Source organism: Hyperolius riggenbachi, chromosome 9, assembly GCF_040937935.1.
Source record: "Hyperolius riggenbachi isolate aHypRig1 chromosome 9, aHypRig1.pri, whole genome shotgun sequence".
Classification (NCBI taxonomy): domain Eukaryota; kingdom Metazoa; phylum Chordata; class Amphibia; order Anura; family Hyperoliidae; genus Hyperolius; species Hyperolius riggenbachi.
The window spans coordinates 13605251-13627084 of NC_090654.1; the positions used below are offsets into that span (position 1 = coordinate 13605251).

Consider the following 21834-nt stretch of genomic DNA (forward strand, 5'->3'; position numbering starts at 1 on the left):
ACACACACACACACACTGTACACACACACACACACTGTACACACACACACACACTGTACACACACACACACACACTGTACACACACACACACTGTACACACACACTGTACACACACACACTGTACCTATCAAACAATACCTCCTTAAGACTGGGTATAAGCAGGACAAGGACTATTGCAGTTTTCTCAAACATCATGATGAGGATATAGAGAGCGCACTGCACCACCCAGGCTCTGCACTGCACAGGATCACCTGCAGGGTAATATAAAGTGAGGAAACAAACTGAATATTAAAGAAATTCCAGCAAGCAAAGTTATATAAATCATATAAAAAGGTCAGAGGACGGAAGCTATAACAAATGTCATCACTGAGGATCCGGCCACAAAAGGTTAGGGCTCGTTTCCACCATAGCGAATCCGCATGCGGCGCCGACATGCGGATTCGCTTGGTACATTGAAGTGGCCGGGGCTGTTTCCATATGTGCGGCGTGCGGGAGCGATTTGGCGGCGGGCCAAATCTGCACGACGGGACCCACAGAATTCGCCTGCGTCGGGAATCCATGCGAATCGCCGCTAATGTATTTAATAGGAAAAACGCATGCGTTTTTTACATGCGTTTTTACCCGCGATTCGCGTGCGACTTCGCACCTTTTTCAATGTTATTTTGCCCTGGCAGAGTCATGGTTAAATCGCACGCGAAATCGCGGGTAAAAACGCATGCGGAAACGCATCCGCATGCGTTTTTACAAGCGTCGGGATGCCGGCGAAATCGCGTCGCAACAGTGGAAACGGGCCCTTAGACCTGCGGCTCTAAACGTCTGCGCCGGTCTCAGAAAGCCTTATACTTGAGAACAAGCAAGTATATGGTTCCTGTGTCACCAGGAAAATCACATTAACAAGTGTGCTTGAGATCGTCAGCCACAAAATCAAACTCCATTTACTTACTGTTCTGTGTTTATTATGCAGCCTGCAACCTGACCCTGCACTGCAAGCATTCCAATATAATCAGAAATGTTTCTGCTGTAAATAGTGTTCCCCAACCCTGTCCTCACAGCCCACCAACCATGCATGTTTTGTGGAAATCCACAGAGATAGTTAATTAGCTCTGCTGAGACACTAATTACCTCACCTGCGCATGTTTGTGGTTTCCTGCAAAACGTGTACTGTTGGTGGGCCTTGAGGACAGGGTTGGGGAACTGTGCTGTAATAAACCTTATCTCAATCAGCCTGGCTGTATTTGGTACAATGCCAGCGATAAGAGAGGAAGTCTTCACCCCTCTGACCTTCCTGCTCCTCGCTGATTGGCTGAGGGCAGTTCAGTGTGAAGCTGCTGAATTAAGATCTATGATGTGCTCACATGTGTTTACAAAGCAAGCTAGATGTGACAGTCCAGTTTGTAGGGAAAAGAATAAGGGAGGAAACGACTTCAGGATTGGCTTTAGTTAAAGGCAGTAAAGATGGAAAATGCCTGAAACCATTCCCCCCCCCCCCCCCTCTTTTCACTGAAATCAAAACGTGGACAGTACTGTACAATACATCTGTTATTTAAGTGGAACAAGTATTTATCTACTTATATATGTGTTTTTTTCCCTGGGATGGTACGGCTGATCCTGCTGCTTTAATTTCTTGGACACAGAGCAAAGAAAAAAGAAACAAAAACAAATCTCTTTCTTCAATTTGTGACAAGTCCGTAAATGGCAAAGACATTTCCAAGGATTGGTCTGATGCCCGGCAGACAGGGGTCAGTACCCTGCAATCTAAAACACTGACAGAAGAGAAACCTACAAAAGAAAATATACTGCAAATACAAAAGACAAGCACTCGGCCACTGAGCTGCGGGGTAATGTCCCAGAGAATCCTACATTATCCATGCTATAAAGTGGGTCACGGATCTCTCCATTTCCTGAAGGGAAACACAAGAAATGGCTAAATGTAATTGTAACACTCTGCCAGGGGGCGTGTATCCTCCCAGCGCTGTACGGGGAGCAGGGAGAGGCGGTGAGCAGAACATGTGTTTACTACACAACAGCTGACATCGTGCCAGGAAACAGAGGGGACCTCGGAGACAGTGACTCAGATACCCAGAAAAACCCGCACAAGAACATTCCGGCCAGCATGGTCAGCCTCCTGCTTTTTTTTTTTATTTTTTGTATTTTTTTTTTTAAATAAAAACAGATCTTCACTGGACTCCAGGGACAAAAATGTAAGGCAAAAATAACCCGCACACAAGCCCTTTATATCAATATCAACAGTGTAACATTTCCATGTCAGGACAATGTGGTAGTAGTGAGCTACTTGAATTAAATTGAGGCTTAATTGCCTCAGGTGCGCGGCTGGGAGACGAGGGGTTACTTTCCCAGAATTCCACTGGCTTCTATGCGTCTCACACGTGGCCTGTTGGGCGCGTACCATGACTCACTACCGTGCACTTCCTCCTTCAACCCGGAAGGAGGAAATGTGTGGTAGTGAGTCTTGCAACGCGTCCAACAGGCCACATGTGAGAGACATGATACGCATAGAAGCCAGTGGAATTCTGGGAAAGTAACCCCTTGTCTCCCAGCCAGCCGCACACCTGAGACAATTAAACCTCATTTTATTGACGAGTCTGAGTAGCTCGCTACTCGTGAGCACATCCCTGGTCGGCGCGTGCGTACCCGCTTGAGTGTCAGAGCTCCGCTTTGTCAGTCTACCAGCAGCGATCACCGTTATCAGACTGTTGGACGGCGAAATCGCCATCTATTTACATTGTACAGCACTGCGATCTACTGCAGCTCTGTACTGGGGACAGCTGTGTCACTCGGCTGTCCCCTGAGGAGGCTCAAGAGCGATCCCCTTTTGTAGGCTGATGTCTATGAGAGGATCACAGTGATTGGCTGTCGAGGGAGGGCGGGGGGGGGGGGACAGAAAAATACATAGAAAATAGACAATTTTATTAAAAACAAAACAAAACATTGCATCAGTGATCAGAGCCCACCAACAGAAAGCTCCGCGTTTCCCCAATCAGTCCGATAGATAAAATCCATCGAAATCGGCCGCAAATGTTCATCCCACAACGGCCTATACTCCTACATTACATTGCACAGCTATTCTTGGACTAACAAAGCAAATACGCGTTTATTATGAGAAGGGCAGGAATGACGTACCGTATTCTCCGAAGCGCAGGGAGTCCCACTGCCTCCACTCCACCACACAGCTGACGACCCGCACCCCGGCGTAGATCAGCAGCATGCCCAGCGTGGCGTCCAGGAGGAAGTTAATCAGATACCTGCAATAGACAAAGCAGAGAGAAGGTTACACAGCACGCAGGTGGGTTACACAGCAAGCAGGTGGGTTACACAGCACGCAGGTGGGTTACACAGCACGCAGGTGGGTTACACAGCACGCAGGTGGGTTACACAGCACGCAGGTGGGTTACACAGCACGCAGGTGGGTTACACAGCACGCAGGTGGGTTACACAGCACGCAGGTGGGTTACACAGCACGCAGGTGGGTTACAGAGCACGCAGGTGGGTTACACAGCACGCAGGTGGGTTACACAGCACGCAGGTGGGTTACACAGCACGCAGGTGGGTTACACAGCACGCAGGTGGGTTACACAGCACGCATGTGGGTTATAGAGCACGCATGTGGGTTACACAGCAAGCATGTGGGTTACAGAGCACGCATGTGGGTTATAGAGCACGCATGTGGGTTATAGAGCACGCAGGTGGGTTATAGAGCACGCAGGTGGGTTATAGAGCACGCAGGTGGGTTATAGAGCACGCAGGTGGGTTACAGAGCACGCAGGTGGGTTACACAGCACGCAGGTGGGTTACACAGCAAGCATGTGGGTTACACAGCAAGCATGTGGGTTACAGAGCACGCATGTGGGTTACAGAGCACGCATGTGGGTTATAGAGCACGCATGTGGGTTATAGAGCACGCATGTGGGTTATAGAGCACGCAGGTGGGTTATAGAGCACGCAGGTGGGTTATAGAGCACGCAGGTGGGTTACACAGCACGCAGGTGGGTTACACAGCACGCAGGTGGGTTACACAGCACGCAGGTGGGTTACACAGCACGCATGTGGGTTACACAGCACACACACAACCTTCAAGTAAAACATCTGTAAAGCACTGTTCTCCCGTAAAACCCAGAGGGCTCTATTCACAATAAGCAGTTCAGTAAAATAATTGTGGATGGTAAAATACTTAATGCGGTATTTTACACTTTTTTCCAAATTCACAAAAGTTTTCTCCCATGAAGCAGAAGTTCGGTAATTTACCAAACATGCACCAGCTGTCTAGCAGGGCAGCAGGGAGCTGTGTGTGGGACTCAGACTTCTGTCCAATGCAGCCTGTCATCCCTTTAGAGGTGCTGCATCCACCAGGGGGAGCTTTTCTGTATGCTAGAATACAGATTTACACATCTAAAGGGATGCAGGGATGCCAGCAGAATTGGCAGCTTCTTCTGCTTTGATACACTGAAAGACCCACCGGCATCCCTGTTGCATCCAGTCGCAGTGAGAAGCAGGCTGTGTGGCTCTCCCTATTGGCTGCCTGGCTCTCTCCAAAGGCTGTCAAATCCACCGCACAGAGACAGCAGGGGGAGAGACCGTTATCGGCTGCTGTGAGCTGGAGAAAAATTCAGAACACTTTTGGCTAGAAAATTAAATGCGGAAATCTTTGTGTATTGACATTTCCAAAGGTACAGTATATTCCAGCGTATAAGACGACTGGGCGTATAAGACGGCTGGGCGCATAAGACGGCTGGGCGCATAAGACGGCTGGGCGCATAAGACGGCTGGGCGTATAAGACGGCTGGGCGTATAAGACGACCCCCCCAACTTTTCCAGTTAAAATATAGAGTTTGGGATATACTCACCGTAGGTATAAGACTACCCCTCTTCCAACGCACAGCAAATAAAAACATCATGTACTGGTGCTGTGTATGAACAAATACTGGTGCTGTACTGTATGTGGTACCCAGTATATAACAGTATATAGTCAATTGACCTGTTGCATTGGTCAACTCTCCTTAAAGGGAACCAGAGAGGAACGTAGTAAAAAAAAAAAGAAGCTTTTATATACATACCTGGGGCTTCTTCCAGCCCCATAAGCCTGGATCGCTCCCACGCCGCCATCCTCCGCTTCCTGGATCGGCGGTACCGGGTCCTGTCACTTCTGGCGGACGCGGCCAATTGTCCGCATCACAGCGGCTCCCTCCATACCTGTACGCATGCGGCTGCGCAGTAGACAGCTTCATGCGTACTTGTATAGAGGGAGCGCCATGTGATGCGGACAATTGGCCGCGTCTGCCGGCCGACTGGCGGCCATGACGGGACCCGGTACCGGCGGATCCAGGCAGCAAAGGACGGCAGCGTGGGAGCGATCCGTGCGTAGGAAGCCCCAGGTATGTATAGTATCTTTTTCCTGGGGCCTCTGGTTCCCTTTAAGTAGACTGGTCAGCTCTCCTTGTCTACCTGTTTATCAGAGCGGTATGGAAGAATAGATTGCACTCCCTCAGCAGGGAGATCTGAGAGGCGGTAACAGGATAGGGCGTATCACCCGGCATCAATGACACCCGGCGTATAAGACGACCCCCAACTGTTCAGAAGATTTTCAAGGGTTAAAAAGTAGTCTTATACGCCAGAATATACAGTAATTACCGCACAAGTCTGTCATTTACCTCAGTGGTCCGGAACTCTGACTTTCTGTGCGGTGACGGGTTTAGTGAATTGTAACTTGGGAAGGTGATCAGTAAATCAGCTGTTTTGAGCATTACTGAATGCGGTAATGCTTTGTGAATAGAGCCCTTTGTACAAGACAAATACATGATCACAGAAACCGTAACCAAGAACTGTACTTAATCCCATTCAGTAGCTGATGCCCCCTTTCCCATGACAAATCATCAGGGGGTGCTGTATGGCTGATATTGTGGTGAAACCCCTCCCCACAGGAAACTGAGGACCACAGTCCTGGCAGTTTCCTGTCTGTGGACCTCATTGCATTGTGGGAAATAACTGTTTACAGCTGTTTCCAACTGCCAAAAAAGCAAGCAGCAGCTACTTTCAGTGACATCACCTGCCAGCAGTAAAAATGTGATAAATGCCAGAATGTAAATCAGGGAGAGGAAAGATTTTACAATGGGCAAACACTGACTAAATCATTTATACATAATTATTGTAAAAAAATTTAAGCTTTTTTTTATTACTACATTTTCACCGGAGTTCCTCTTTAACTACCTAATATAAATGACAGCAACTTAGGAAAAAAGTAGTTTACAGTGCCTTGTACTCTGGGAGAAATGTACATTTATAGGTATGGATTTAGCATTTTACACTGTTTCCCAATAGTAGCCCATTGACCCTCCCTGCCGGGGTCAGTAACAGGCTGGTCCAGTTTCCCAGAGGGTGAATCTCGGCTTCCCTTATCACTCACTTATCCCTACAGGACAGCCAACCTCAATAGGATGCATTCTGTGCCCTCCCCTCTGCTGAGATAAGGGATTTCTGCACAGTCAGCTAAGCTCTGACAACTAGAAAATGTTGAGGACCTGAACTCTGCACAGGACAGAAGGAAAACAGAGAAATGCCCCCTGTATGTGTTTAGAGAGTTCGGCCTGTCTAATTCCCCCTCAACTGTGACTAATCACCACTGTAATTTGACCACTCAGCTGCGTCAGCTCAGGAATCTCAGAGCAGCTAATTTGTAAACACAGGGTGTTAGCCCTATGTCTGCTTCCATGAAAGCAGGAAGTAGACAATGCAGATTGTATTAGCTGTAACAAAGGAATGTTTTCCTTTAAATGTTATTATGCTGTTGCTTATCCTTTAGAGCAGGTAGGAAGTTTTGAGTTCAGGATCTCTGAATACGGTAAGTGCAGGGTTGGGTGGCCACAGCAAGTCCTTAAATGGAGAAACATTTATTATGACCTATACTAGAAGTGGAGATTGGGGGGGGGGGGGATTTGCTGGTGAAGTGGTGCAGAGACTTAGCGGACATCGATGAGTTATTGGCACACAGTCCCCTCCCTATTCCTCCCAGTTTCCACAGATATACACCATAAAACAAGCAGCTACTCCAACACTGACTCCTCCTCCACCGGGGGGAAATCCTGAACACGTGGCTGACAAGGTAAGTTCAAGGACAGGAGCTGAGAGAAATGCTGACAACGGATGATTAACCTGCATTACAAACATGTCATGTCTTATTTCCACCTCTAGAGGGCACTATCTGCACATTCATGTAAGAAAAAAACAACTGCACTGTACACCTAAAACCTTTACTTCAATACATTCCTCCTCCTCAGCAGCAGCAGACAATTGCCAGATTTGTGTCTTACTCCAATGTAACCCATGCCAGGACCTGTTCAGGTGGGCCCTGGTGCTGGAACCTGGCACACCGCAAGCACAGCTCATGTAACCAATGTAAGGACTTGCTCAGGTGGGCCCTGGTGCAAGAGCCAGGCACACAAAGCACAGCTGTGCCAGACTCAGCCAGCGGGAAATGAGTTGGTGAAATACAGTGGTTTGCAAAAGTATTCGGCCCCCTTGAAGTTTTCCACATTTTGTCACATCACTGCCACAAACATGAATCAAGTTTATTGGAATTCCACGTGAAAGACCAACACAAAGTGGTGTACACGTGAGAAGTGGAACATGAATCATACATTATTCCAAACATAAAAAAAAATAAAAAAAATAATAACTGCAAAGTGGGGTGTGCGTAATTATTCAGCCCGCTGAGTCAATACTTTGTAGAACCACCTTTTGCTGCAATTACAGCTGCCGGTCTTTTAGGGTCTGTCTCTACCAGCTTTGCACATCTAGAAACTGAAATCCTTGCCCATTCTTCTTTGCAAAACAGCTTCAGCTCAGTCAGATTAGATGGACAGCGTTTGTGAACAGCAGTTTTCAGATCTAGCCACAGATTCTCGATTGGATTTAGATTTGGACTTTGACTGGGCCATTCTAACACATGGATAGGTTTTGTTTTAAACCATTCCATTGTTGCCCTGGCTTTATGTTTAGGGTCGTTGTCCTGCGTTTTGCATTTTGGTCAAAAAGTTCCATTTTGGTCTCATCTGACCAGAGCACCTTCTTCCACATGGTTGCTGTGTCCCCCACATGGCTTGTGGCAAACTGCAAACGGGACTTCTTATGCTTTCTGTTAACAATGGCTTTCTTCTTGCCACTCTTCCATAAAGGCCAACTTTGTGCAGTGCACAACTAATAGTTGTCCTATGGACAGAGTCTAACACCTGAGCTGTAGATCTCTGCAGCTCGTCCAGAGTCACGATGGGCCTCTTGACTGCATTTCTGAGCAGCGCTCTCCTTGTTCGGCCTGTGAGTTTAGGTGGATGGCCTTGTCTTGGTAGGTTTACAGTTGTGCCATACTCCTATTTCTGAATGATCGCTTGAACAGTGCTCCGTGGGATGTTCAAGGCTTTGGAAATCTTTTTGTAGCCTAAGCCTGCTTTAAATTTCTCAATAACTTTATCCCTGACCTGTCTGGTGTGTTCTTTGGACTTCACGGTGTTGTTGCTCCCAATATTCTCTTACACAACCTCTGAGGCCCTCACAGAGCAGCTGTATTTGTACTGACATTAGATTACACACAGGTGCACTATTTAGTCATTAGCACCCATCAGGCAATGTCTATGGGCAACTGACTGCACTCAGATCAAAGGGGGCTGAATAATTATGCACACCCCACTTTGCAGTTATTTATTTGTAAAAAATGTTTGGAATCATGTATGATTTCCGATCCGCTTCTCAGGTGTACACCACTTTGTGTTGGTCTTTCACGTGGAATTCCAATAAAATTGATTCATGTTTGTGGCAGCAATGTGACAAAATGTGGAAAACTTCAAGGGGGCCGAATACTTTTGCAAACCACTGTAAATATATTCAGCAAAACTGCATGTCAGTATATGGTCAGTCATTTCACATAGGACAGATCTTTAAAGGCTCCCTCAACTCACTTCTTCAGACAAGCACACGCTCTACCTGAGGCCACTCCCCTTTGACCTCTAGCCAAGTTTAACTCCTACTAGACATCCTAAAACACACACTGCCTCTAGGTATGTTTATTGTATACTACCCCCCCCCCCCCCCCCCTCTTGTTCCCACACTATTCCTTTACATTGTAAGCTCACAAGGGCAGGGCTCTCTGACTCTTATGTCCTCTATAAATTCCTTGTGGTTTTGTGTCAACCCGAGCTGCTTGGTTACTGTGTTGTACTGGTCTAAGCCCCGCCTATCCCATAGAACCAGATCAATCCCTGCCATGTACTGATGAGGTGCAAAAGTCAGAGACAGGCAGTCTGCATGCGGGGTTGGTGTGCCTCTGTAACATGTATAAGCTATAGGCGTGCTACACACCAGCGGCTCTGTAACATGTATAAGCTATAGGCGTGCTACACACCAGCGGCTCTGTACCATGTATAAGCTATAGGCGTGCTACACACCAGCGGCTCTGTAACATGTATAAGCTATAGGCGTGCTACACACCAGCGGCTCTGTAACATGTATAAGCTATAGGCGTGCTACACACCAGCGGCTCTGTAACATGTATAAGCTATAGGCGTGCTACACCCCAGCGGCTCTGTAACATGTATAAGCTATAGGCGTGCTACACACCAGCAGCTCTGTAACATGTATAAGCTATAGGCGTGCTACACACCAGCGGCTCTGTAACATGTATAAGCTATAGGCGTGCTACACACCAGCGGCTCTGTAACATGTATAAGCTATAGGCGTGCTACACACCAGCAGCTCTGTAACATGTATAAGCTATAGGTGTGCTACACACCAGCGGTTCTGTAACATGTATAAGCTATAGGCTTGCTATACACCAGCGGCTCTGTAACATGTATAAGCTATAGGCGTGCTATACACCAGCGGCTCTGTAACATGTATAAGCTATAGGCGTGCTACACACCAGCGGCTCTGTACCATGTATAAGCTATAGGCGTGCTACACACCAGCGGTTCTGTAACATGTATAAGCTATAGGCTTGCTATACACCAGCGGCTCTGTAACATGTATAAGCTATAGGCGTGCTATACACCAGCGGCTCTGTAACATGTATAAGCTATAGGCGTGCTACACACCAGCGGCTCTGTAACATGTATAAGCTATAGGCTTCCTATACACCAGCGGCTCTGTAACATGTATAAGCTATAGGCGTGCTACACACCAGCGGCTCTGTACCATGTATAAGCTATAGGCGTGCTACACACCAGCGGCTCTGTACCATGTATAAGCTATAGGCGTGCTACACACCAGCGGTTCTGTAACATGTATAAGCTATAGGCGTGCTACACACCAGCGGCTCTAACATGTATAAGCTATAGGCGTGCTACACACTAGCGGCTCTGTAACATGTATAAGCTATAGGCTCGCTACACACCAGCGGCTCTGTAACATGTATAAGCTATAGGCGTGCTACACACCAGCGGCTCTGTACCATGTATAAGCTATAGGCGTGCTACACACCAGCGGCTCTGTAACATGTATAAGCTATAGGCGTGCTACACACCAGCGGCTCTGTAACATGTATAAGCTATAGGCTCGCTACACACCAGCGGCTCTGTAACATGTATAAGCTATAGGCGTGCTACACACCAGCGGTTCTGTAACATGTATAAGCTATAGGCGTGCTACACACCAGCGGCTCTGTAACATGTATAAGCTATAGGCGTGCTACACACCAGAGGCTCTGTAACATGTATAAGCTATAGGCTTACTACACACCAGCGGCTCTGTAACATGTATAAGCTATAGGCGTGCTACACACCAGCGGCTCTGTAACATGTATAAGCTATAGGCTCACTATACACCAGCGGCTCTGTAACATGTATAAGCTATAGGCGTGCTACACACCAGCGGCTCTGTAACATGTATAAGCTATAGGCTTGCTACACACCAGCGGCTCTGTAACATGTATAAGCTATAGGCTCACTATACACCAGCGGCTCTGTAACATGTATAAGCTATAGGCTCTCTATACACCAGCGGCTCTGTAACATGTATAAGCTATAGGCGTGCTACACACCAGCGGCTCTGTAACATGTATAAGCTATAGGCTTGCTACACACCAGCGGCTCTGTAACATGTATAAGCTATAGGCGTGCTACACACCAGCGGCTCTGGATGTAAGCCTGGCTTCAGGGGCATAAAGAGATAAGCAGTGATGCATTGTGGGAGACCGCAGTGATGCATTGTGGGAGACCGCAGTGATGCATTGTGGGAGACCGCAGTGATGCATTGTGGGAGACCGCAGTGATGCATTGTGGGAGACCGCAGTGATGCATTGTGGGAGACCGCAGTGATGCATTGTGGGAGACCGCAGTGATGCATTGTGGGAGACCGCAGTGATGCATTGTGGGAGACCGCAGTGATGCATTGTGGGAGACCGCAGTGATGCATTGTGGGAGACCGCAGTGATGCATTGTGGGAGACCGCAGTGATGCATTGTGGGAGACCGCAGTGATGCATTGTGGGAGACCGCAGTGATGCATTGTGGGAGACCGCAGTTCGCTTACAGCTGAATTCTCCCAAATACTTTCTGTTTTAAGAAGGCAAACTAGACTAAAAGCAGTAAAATAATCAGTAAAAGCATTAAAGTGGACCTGAACTCTTGCACAGGACAGAAGTAAAAAAAAGAGAAATGCACCCTGTATGTATTTTGAGAGTTCAGCTTGTCTAATTATTACCCCTTCATTTGGGTCTAATCACAAGTGTAATTTGATCTCTCCTGTGTCACATGACTGCCATAGCAGATAAGCTCATTTGAAAGCACATGCTGTTACCAATAGGTCTGCTTCCTGGAAAGCAGGAAGTAGAAACAGTGCAGATTTATTGCAGGATTTGTATCAGCTGTAACAAAGTAAGACAGACCACCAGTATGTAGTAGGCAGGTGCTGTAAATAGCGAGGAGAACGCCAGCGCATACCGTTAAGGCTGCATCTGAAATAACCACCAGCTCAGTGTGTAGCACCTATATAGACTTTCTACACACTTCGCATTCAATTCAGATGCAAATCATATGCAAATCTGCTACTAATTATGCAAACAGGAAACTCAGGAGGAGGGGCTGGGAGCAGCTAACCTGACAGTTACATAGTAACAAAGGTAAAAAAAAGGTGGGGGGAAAGGCTGTGCGTCCCTAAACACATGTTGCAATTGAATGGTTAATCGCACAGGCATACACTGCCTCTGTAGTGGTATGCGCTGGTGTTCTCCTCGCTGTTCAACCAAATGTAAGTTACACACTTTTTTTCTTAGCTGCTCCCGAGGTTTTAAATTTAGGTTAGGTCACTTGCCCGGAGGTCTGCCTCACCGTGGCGCTAGTGTCTAGTATAATATACTTTGCATGCAAACCATATTGGAAGCTAAAGTTCCTCCTAGTTTAATAAATGTTAGCACTTGTCTTGGATGCAGGGCATGCATTTTTCAATCTGGCAGAGGCAGTGTATGCCTGTGCGATTAACCATTCAATTGCAACATGTGTTTAGGGACGCACAGCCTTTCCCCCCACCTTTTCTTAAAGTGAACCAGAGACGAAGCACCCTTGTGTATTTTACCATAGAAATCAGTGGGAACATTAGAGAAAACATTTACCATGCTCTCTGTTCCATCCTCACTGCTAAAAGTGTCTGTTATCTAGCTGAGATAAGAATCCCGGACTGAGCATTGAGTCTGGCTTTGCTATAATGACTCAGCTATAATGATTCCTGAGCAAAGCCAGCAGGGGGCAGGCTTGGACTTGAAGACAGCAAAGAACACAGTCTCAGCTATAATTATTCTGTAGCAAAGCCAGACCGACTGCTTAGTCGGGATTCTTATCTTAGAGGTGATAACAGGCAAATTAAACAGAGAACAATGTAACAAAGAGCAGATTAGGTGTTTACTGTCATGTTCCCACTGATTTATAAGGTAAAATACATGAGGTTGCTTCATCTCTGGTTCTCTTTAACTTAGGTGCTGTAAATAGTCAGAAGAGGCAGCCTGTCACTGAGGGCCTGCATGCAGTGGGCAGGCGCTGCATGCAGTGGGCAAGTGCTGTATACAGTGAGGTAAGCAGGAGATTGTGAGTAGCTTACAGTGAACACGGATCCTCTCTGGTGAGATCTGATAAGTAGACATTCGCAAAGTGGATGAACAACATTCCTATAGCCTGCTTGGATGTATCCAGGAACCTGTGAAAAGAAAAAGAACATGTTAAAAACCGCAGAAAATATGAGGAAGTTTTGTTCTGCTTTGAGAAGCCGTCAGCATTTCAGAAAGAGAAAATTCTCTTAGCATAATACAGATGTATTTATATTGCTATAAGCCGTTGAGCCCCATCAGTGCCAGGGCCGTGTGCCCACCGCCAGCGACGGTGCCCGGCGCCAGAGGCGGTGCCAGGGCCGTGTGCCCGGCGCCAGAGGCGGTGCCAGGGCCGTGTGCCCGGCGCCAGAGACTGTGCCAGGGCCGTGTGCCCGCCGCCAGAGACGGTGCCAGGGCCGTGTGCCCGCCGCCAGAGACGGTGCCAGGGCCGTGTGCCCGCCGCCAGAGACGGTGCCAGGGCCGTGTGCCCGCCGCCAGAGACGGTGCCAGGGCCGTGTGCCCGCCGCCAGAGACGGTGCCAGGGCCGTGTGCCCGCCGCCAGAGACGGTGCCAGGGCCGTGTGCCCGCCGCCAGAGACGGTGCCAGGGCCGTGTGCCCGCCGCCAGAGACGGTGCCAGGGCCGTGTGCCCACCGCCAGAGACGGTGCCAAGGCCGTGTGCCCACCGCCAGAGATGGTGCCAGGGCCGTGTGCCCACCGCCAGAGACTGTGCCAGCCGCCAGAGACGGTGCCAGGGCCGTGTGCCCACCGCCAGAGACGGTGCCAGGGCCGTGTGCCCACCGCCAGAGACGGTGCCAGGGCCGTGTGCCCACCGCCAGAGACGGTGCCAGGGCCGTGTGCCCACCGCCAGAGACGGTGCCAGGGCCGTGTGCCCACCGCCAGAGACGGTGCCAGGGCCGTGTGCCCACCGCCAGAGACGGTGCCAGGGCCGTGTGCCCACCGCCAGAGACGGTGCCAGGGCCGTGTGCCCACCGCCAGAGACGGTGCCAGGGCCGTGTGCCCACCGCCAGAGACGGTGCCAGGGCCGTGTGCCCACCGCCAGAGACGGTGCCAGGGCCGTGTGCCCACCGCCAGAGACGGTGCCAGGGCCGTGTGCCCACCGCCAGAGACGGGCACAGGATATGACATATAGGCAACCTTCTACTCAACAGGGAAGAGAAAAAACAAACAAAAACAGGCTAGTTTACAGGCAAATCAGTGGGTTGTGTTTGACTTTAAATGTCGCAAAGTCCAAGCTTGTCTGCCCCACAGAGGCACTGTGAGAAGATAAGGTAAACTGGGAGTGCTAAAGGGAGTGTAGCCAAATATCAAACCGCAAAAGTAACATTTTCTACATACACACATCAGTGTTCTCCCCAGAATTTTTTTCCCAGCCGGGTGGCATGAAAAATTAAATTGCAGCAAAAGATCACTTGGAGGTCCTTGGAGTTATTTCAAACAATGTGACAGAGTAACCACATGACTTTATCTTCGTATTTCACAATAGTAAAACTGTATGTAAATGGTGCAAATATAATCTTACATATCCTCAAGATGGTGGGTCATCCCAGTGGAGGTGCGCTTTAGGGTGGCTTAGCGACGGCCGTTTCGCGTCTCTTGACGCTTGGTCACGCTGCGTGCCACTGACAGTGAAGTTTGCATATCTGTCAGGTTTGTGGATGAGCTCCAGGACAGTGCATGCCCCGATGCTGTGCACACATGTTGTAACAGAGGGGGCGGAGGGGGTAGGGTACGACAGGGCAGTGCAGTGCGGGCGGGGCAAGTAGAAGAACAATGCCCTCAGCCTGCTCTTTGCAGAGTCACTCCTCCAGTCAAATCACTCCCCAGCACATGGAGGGGGCGGAGGGCTGAGGGGGCGGGGTACAGTGAAGCAGTGCAGTGTGGGTGAGGCAAGTAGAAGAACAATGCCCTCAGCCTGCTCTTTACAGAGCCACTCCCCCAGGCAGATCAGTCGCCGTCACATGGAATGGGCGGAGGGCCGAGGGGGCGGGGTACAGTGAAGCAGTGCACTATGGGCGGGGCAAGTAGAAGAACAATGCCCTCAACCTGCTCTTTACAGAGCCACTCCCCCAGGCAGATCATTCGCCGTCACATGAAGGGGGCGGAGGGCTGAGGGGGCGGGGTACAGTGAAGCAGTGCAGTGTGGGTGAGGCAAGTAGAAGAACAATGCCCTCAGCCTGCTCTTTACAGAGCCACTCCTCCAGGCAGATCAGTCGCCGTCACATGGAGGGGGATCAGGAGCTGCTGTCCACATGGTGGATTCTCGGCAGACCAGATAGCTCGACCAACAAACCACTAGCATGTGTATGGGTCTGACTGATAGCGGAGGCAATGCTACTAGCTACTATAATAGGACAGCTTTTTTCCAAAATAAAATAGCCCACTGTGGTTACCATAAGCAACAGAACCCCAAATTTAGTTCAGTTTCCAGAAAAATAGGATTCTGCTCATAAGGTCTATCCAGTATGTATGAGTCTCGTAAAGTCTTATTCGCCATCCGATCTAAACTACTCATCTGGGCAATTTAAAGGACAACTGAAGCGAGAGGGATATGGGGCAGCCATATTTATTTCCTTTTAAAGAGGATCTGTATTGAACAAAAATGCCCCTGTGGGCACTCAGCTCCCCGCTTCCCCGTCCTCCTGTGTCCCACGGTGGTCTCACTCTGGCCCACCGTGTCAGGCTGTGCGATATTTACCTTTCCCAGTTCCAGCAGGAGCGCTGTTGCAGCTCTCAGCTCGGAAATAGGCGGAGGCATTTTTTCTTTCATACAGAGTCTCTTTAAGCAATACCAGTTGCCTGGCAGTCCTGCTGATCCTCTGCCTCTAATACTTTTAGCCACAGCCCCTGAACAAGCATGCAGCAGATCAGGTGTTTCTGACATTATTGTCACCTCTGACATTATCTGCATGCTTGTTTCTGGTATAATTCAGACACTACTACAGCCAAATAGACAAGCAGGGCTGCCAGGCAAATGGCATTGTTAAACAGGAAATAAATATGGCTGCCTTCATATTCTTCTTACTATAGTTGTGTTTTAAAGGGTACCTAAACCAAATGTAAAAAAAATGCGTTTCACTTACGTGGGGTTTCTACCAGCCCCCTGCAGCCGTCCTGTGCCCACGCCGCTCCTCAACGATCCATTCCCCGCCGTGGCGGAGTTTCGTTTTTGGCAGCCCGCCGACTCCAGTAGAAGCCCCAGGTAAGTGAATTTATTTGGTTTAGGTTCCCTTTAACAAACAAATCTAATTACCATAGCTTAAAAAAAAATTGGGGGGTAGAAATCTGATCAGATTCATAGATCTCATACAATATTTATTCACCAAGATTGTTCTATGTATAGTGGACATTAAAATACTCTTAATAGCTTTAAAAATCAATACTAGTAATAGACCGTCCAAACTTGGTAAAAATGCTGTTATGCAGACACAGGGCAGAGTGGTGGACCCGGCTACACATCTGTATGTTTCTCATCAGTACTCCTCTGGTATCTGTAGCTGACAGCTCAGAAGGAGTCAGCATTTATAAGAGTTATTCACAAAAAGTGTGATGTTTGAAGTTTAGGAGTGCTTGTGGTGAGTATGGCTGGGAGGGGAGTGTCACATCATCTAATAACAGTGATGGGTGGAACGGGACTTGTAAAATAAATCTCCTATGTTAGATTTGTGACCGTATACAGAACGTGTAACCATCTTAAAGCAGATCCGAGATGAAAAAGTAACTATAACTAGTCTATATATCTTATCTAAAGTTTAGCTAGTTTACACAGCATATCCATCTGCAAAAAGCTTCAACAGTTTATGATTATTTATTCCTGTGATACAATGAGGGCAGCCATGTTCTGTTTGTCACATTGTCACAGGCTGAGGGCTGGAGATGCTATCAGCTTGCCTGTGTGTAAATTCAGTCCCCTCTCCTCCTCTCTCCTGCCTCTGATATAAATGGCTAGTAACACCTCCTCCTCCTCCTGCCCAGACTGAGCTCCCATAAGCCCTTGCTACAGTGCCAAGGCACAAAAGGAGCTGTGGGCGAGGCTTGTTTAGTTTATAGGGAATTAGAGTATTAAAACAAAAAAAGTATTTGGCTTGAGGAATGCCCTATAAACTATATGAAAGGAACACAATTATGCAATGAGTAAAAGTTTATCTCGCATCCACTTTAACTAGCAGATCTTATGTGGAAGTCATCTTGTCTACACGTTTGTTTGTTTTTCCCTGCTGTGATACTATCGTATGTAAAGTGCAGGCATTTGCATTTCCTCTGAAGAGTGCTGTAATGACATTTGAATATCACTTAGCCAGTAGCCCATTCATAAACTCCACCTAAAAGAGAGAGCAGACAGGCGATGCTTATAGGGACATGGGATATGTACAGTGAAGTGTATTCGGGTCATTGTGTAAAATAGGAAGCGGTCTGGAGCATATCAATAGACAGTGCTGTCTGATGTGTATCCAGACAGCTGATAAAATAAGGAATTGCTGAGGTGTGATGCATGTAAAGTGGGGCCCTGATGTACCAGGGAGGAGGTCACCCTTTTCTACAGAATAGGTCTCCACAGTGTTCTCCCCAGAATTTTCTTACAGCCGAGTGGCGTGAAAAAGTACATAGCAAGGAAATGAGCAGCGCTACTTAAAAACAGACTAGTGCCCACCTGCAAAAGAGTGCAAGCCCCACTTGTGGGGTCGAATACACACCGAGCATACACATGACCTGTCTACCACTAGAGGAGGATGTTGGTTTCCATTAACAGCTTGCATGCAACCTATTAAGTACTCGTCCCTCCCACTGCGAAGAAGTCAATCCTCCATGGGAGGGGCCTAACACTAACTAAATTCTAACCAATGTATAGCCTGGGTGCGGCTAATCAAATAAAATTGAAAATTGCGCAAAAGGTGGATCAGCGCAACACCAGGCCGCCTCCGAATGGCCTCCATCAGAGATGCGCTGAGCCCCCCCAGGAACTACAAACGCACCTTGAACCCAAACAGAAGCTCTGCATATACACCAAAAGCATGGCTGTTAAGTGGGAGCAGCTGACCAGAAACGAATTACATTAGTACATAGCAAGGAAATGAGCAGCGCTACTTAAAAACAGACTAGTGCCCACCTGCAAAAGAGTGCAAGCCCCACTTGTGGGGTCGAATACACACCGAGCATACACATGACCTGTCTACCACTAGAGGAGGATGTTGGTTTCCATTAACAGCTTGCATGCAACCTATTAAGTACTCGTCCCTCCCACTGCGAAGAAGTCAATCCTCCATGGGAGGGGCCTAACACTAACTAAATCCTAACCAATGCATAGCCTGGGTGCGGCTAATCAAATAAAATCGAAAATTGAAAATTGCGCAAAAGGTGGATCAGCGCAACACCAGGCCGCCTCCGAATGGCCTCCATCAGAGATGCGCTGAGCCCCCCCAGGAACTACAAACGCACCTTGAACCCAAACAGAAGCTCTGCATATACACCAAAAGCATGGCTGTTAAGTGGGAGCAGCTGACCAGAAACGAATTACATTAGTACATAGCAAGGAAATGAGCAGCGCTACTTAAAAACAGACTAGTGCCCACCTGCAAAAGAGTGCAAGCCCCACTTGTGGGGTCGAATACACACCGAGCATACACATGACCTGTCTACCACTAGAGGAGGATGTTGGTTTCCATTAACAGCTTGCATGCAACCTATTAAGTACTCGTCCCTCCCACTGCGAAGAAGTCAATCCTCCATGGGAGGGGCCTAACACTAACTAAATCCTAACCAATGTATATGCATAGCCTGGGTGCGGCTAATCAAATAAAATCGAAAATTGAAAATTGCGCAAAAGGTGGATCAGCGCAACACCAGGCCGCCTCCGAATGGCCTCCATCAGAGATGCGCTGAGCCCCCCCAGGAACTACAAACGCACCTTGAACCCAAACAGAAGCTCTGCATATACACCAAAAGCATGGCTGTTAAGTGGGAGCAGCTGACCAGAAACGAATTACATTAGGGGCTCAGCGCATCTCTGATGGAGGCCATTCGGAGGCGGCCTGGTGTTGCGCTGATCCACCTTTTGGCGTGAAAAAGTAGCTGGGTGGGGAGAGATGAGAGACTGCAGGGCCGGTGCTTCTCTACACAACTCTGCTTACAGCTTAGGAGAAGGGGAGTCGATGACAGCAGGGTGCTGACCAAAACTAGCCGGGTGCAGCACCCGTCTAAAACAGCCTGGAGAGAACACTGCTCCATATCCCTCTCACTTCAGGGGTACTGTAAAGCCTGCATAAACCCTGGCAGCGATTATTATACAATCAGTAGCTAGTCTCACCAACATACTTTTTTTTGGAGGGCCCTAATGTTTCCTGCTTTTATTTTAGAAGCTAAATCACTGAGATCAGTGAAGAGAGAGGAAGTGTCACCAGGACAACGGCTTCAGATGATCTCATCATTTCCTGCGGACGGCCTCATATAAACTGCACAGCTTTCTGCCCATTTGCGCCCGCATGACTCATCCTGTGTGCAGTGAGGTCACCGGCGTGTGCTGACCGCTCCTGAGGACGGGATTATGGGACAAGTGCTCTGAGATCAGCATTGCTATCGCTGGCTGCATCTTCTATTCCACACTGAGCTTCTCATTGGATTTCAAACCATTAAATGGGCTATTAGTGCAGAACATGTGCTCTGGTATATATTATATATATGTTTGTTCAAGAGTGGAATGCACTATAAATTACTATCTCACTTCCACTTACAGTAAGTAAAAAAGTCTATTAGTTGCGCTCATGACATGTGAAACTTGCTGCAAACAATCCCCCCTTTCAGGGGTCACTCACCAGATGCTGCGGTCTGTACAGACCAGTATGCGCCTCCAAAATGGTTGGCCTTGAAAGATTGCAGCCCTCTTGGCGAGGTAGTAATAAGATCCGCGAACTATCCAAACTGGAGACCAAAAATATATATGAATTGGATACCCTTGAACCAGTAGGCTTGAATATAGATATTGATTTAGACTGTTTCCTGAATAACTCATGATTTTGCAAATAGGTGGAGTGTAGTCTGGACTATAAAGTACACAAAGAGAATGCTGTGCACCTTCCTTTTGTATGTTTATTCCTTCCATCCTTCAGCCAACAACCAGCGTAAATGACATATAGAAAGACAGTGCTGTCAAACCTGGATCGATGGGGGTGCCGAGGTGAGCAGGGAAGAGGTGACCGGGGGATGTATGGACGGCACTACAGCCGTTTCACGCCGTCTGGCGCTTGTTCACGTGCGTGTGTCCGAAGTCTGGACTATGCTGCTGGAGTGTATGACATTCTTGAGCTCATGTTTCTCCTCTTGCTTAGTGACCCATGCGCACGCTCTTACAGCATAGCCTGACACAATCTGCATACATCGGCCTCCTTCGGTGCATAATACATGATGTATGGGCATTGGTGGACGTGCCTTGCACAAAACGATGCAACAGTGGCCCTGCCCACATTGTGAATGATTAGTTCATGAATTATTTTTCATATTTCCACATATTGTACACATTTTGTATGTTTCTTTCTGACCTAACAATTAATGCTTGCGATTGGTGATTATTCAATATAAGAAGTGCTGATGTCTTATGACGAGACATCTTTTATTAATAATAATGTAACTTATGTCCTTGCTCCCTCTAATATTCTCTCGGGAATATATGTTTTTATGTCTTTATGTAAAGGAGGAGTTACCTCCCCGTTGGCAGCCCGATAAGCAATAAATTTGGGCAAAGACGTCACTCCGTACAAGCCCCTGATGAGTTGCTACGCAACGAAACGCGTAGGGCGGAGCTAACGGAGTGACGTAATCACGTTGGACGCGCTGACGCCAGCCGCACACGGCGAGCAGCATAGCGGGGTTTGAATCCTCCGCAGAGCGGACGGTGTTTGCACAGGATTATAGTGGGTCTTGGCGGCCATACGGGACGTAACTTCACCCACATCCTATGTGCATAACAAGTCCATATATGCTCAGCGCATAGACTTTGCTTGTTTTTAACTTTTTTTAAATAAACGCAGTATCACACTATTGGAAGCTGGTCTTCCTGTGTGTTTTTTTGTTGCAAGCTATCTATCCCCAACTCGGAGAGGACCCGGGATCCGCCCTCCACTGGACCATCCAGCAGGCGTTGAGATCGTGAGGTGACGGGGGGCCATACACCCCGGAGGCGCATACTGGTCTGTACAGACCGCAGCATCTGGTGAGTGACCCCTGAAAGGGGGGATTGTTTGCAGCAAGTTTCACATGTCATGAGCGCAACTAATAGACTTTTTTACTTCATGAACAACTGGTACAACCCAGAGACTGTGTTGCTGCATATGACAGTATTGATTCAAAGAGACATTTCAGTGGATTAAGTCTGTCGGGGTTTTTTCCACTTACTATTACATAGAGCGAGCGCATATTTTAATCTTTCACTTACAGTAAGTAAGTCTGACAGATCTGACAGGTTTTCGACCAGTCCATCACCTCACGGAGTATTCTCACGGTTTGCTTTATTTTCAAAAGCATGACAAAAAATGTGCGCAAGCAAGGAGGGAGGCTGGCCGACTTCTTCGGACAGATCCTTTCCAGGGACTCCTTTTCTAAGGAATAAAGAAAATGCCGAGAATCCCCCGTGAAGAGATGGACTAGTCCAAAATCATCAGATCTTTACTGTAAGCAACAGCAACATAGGATAAAAATAATGTATCATGCTTTTTATACATCACCAGAAAAAAGGAAATTACAATTGACG

At 48.0% G+C, this 21834-nt stretch overlaps 1 protein-coding gene across 1 annotated transcript in view; it reads right to left on the reverse strand.

The window, feature by feature from the left end:
* LOC137531932 (musculoskeletal embryonic nuclear protein 1-like) overlaps positions 1 to 21834 on the reverse strand; it is an 86504-nt gene that overhangs the window by 33889 nt on the left and 30781 nt on the right. Inside the window, exons 3-5 of the mRNA XM_068251967.1 lie at positions 13090 to 13185; positions 3143 to 3264; positions 140 to 252 (exon numbers count right to left, since the gene is read on the reverse strand). Of these exons, the coding sequence (XP_068108068.1) occupies positions 140 to 252; positions 3143 to 3264; positions 13090 to 13185 (331 nt within the window). The remainder of the gene's footprint in view (positions 1 to 139; positions 253 to 3142; positions 3265 to 13089; positions 13186 to 21834) is intronic.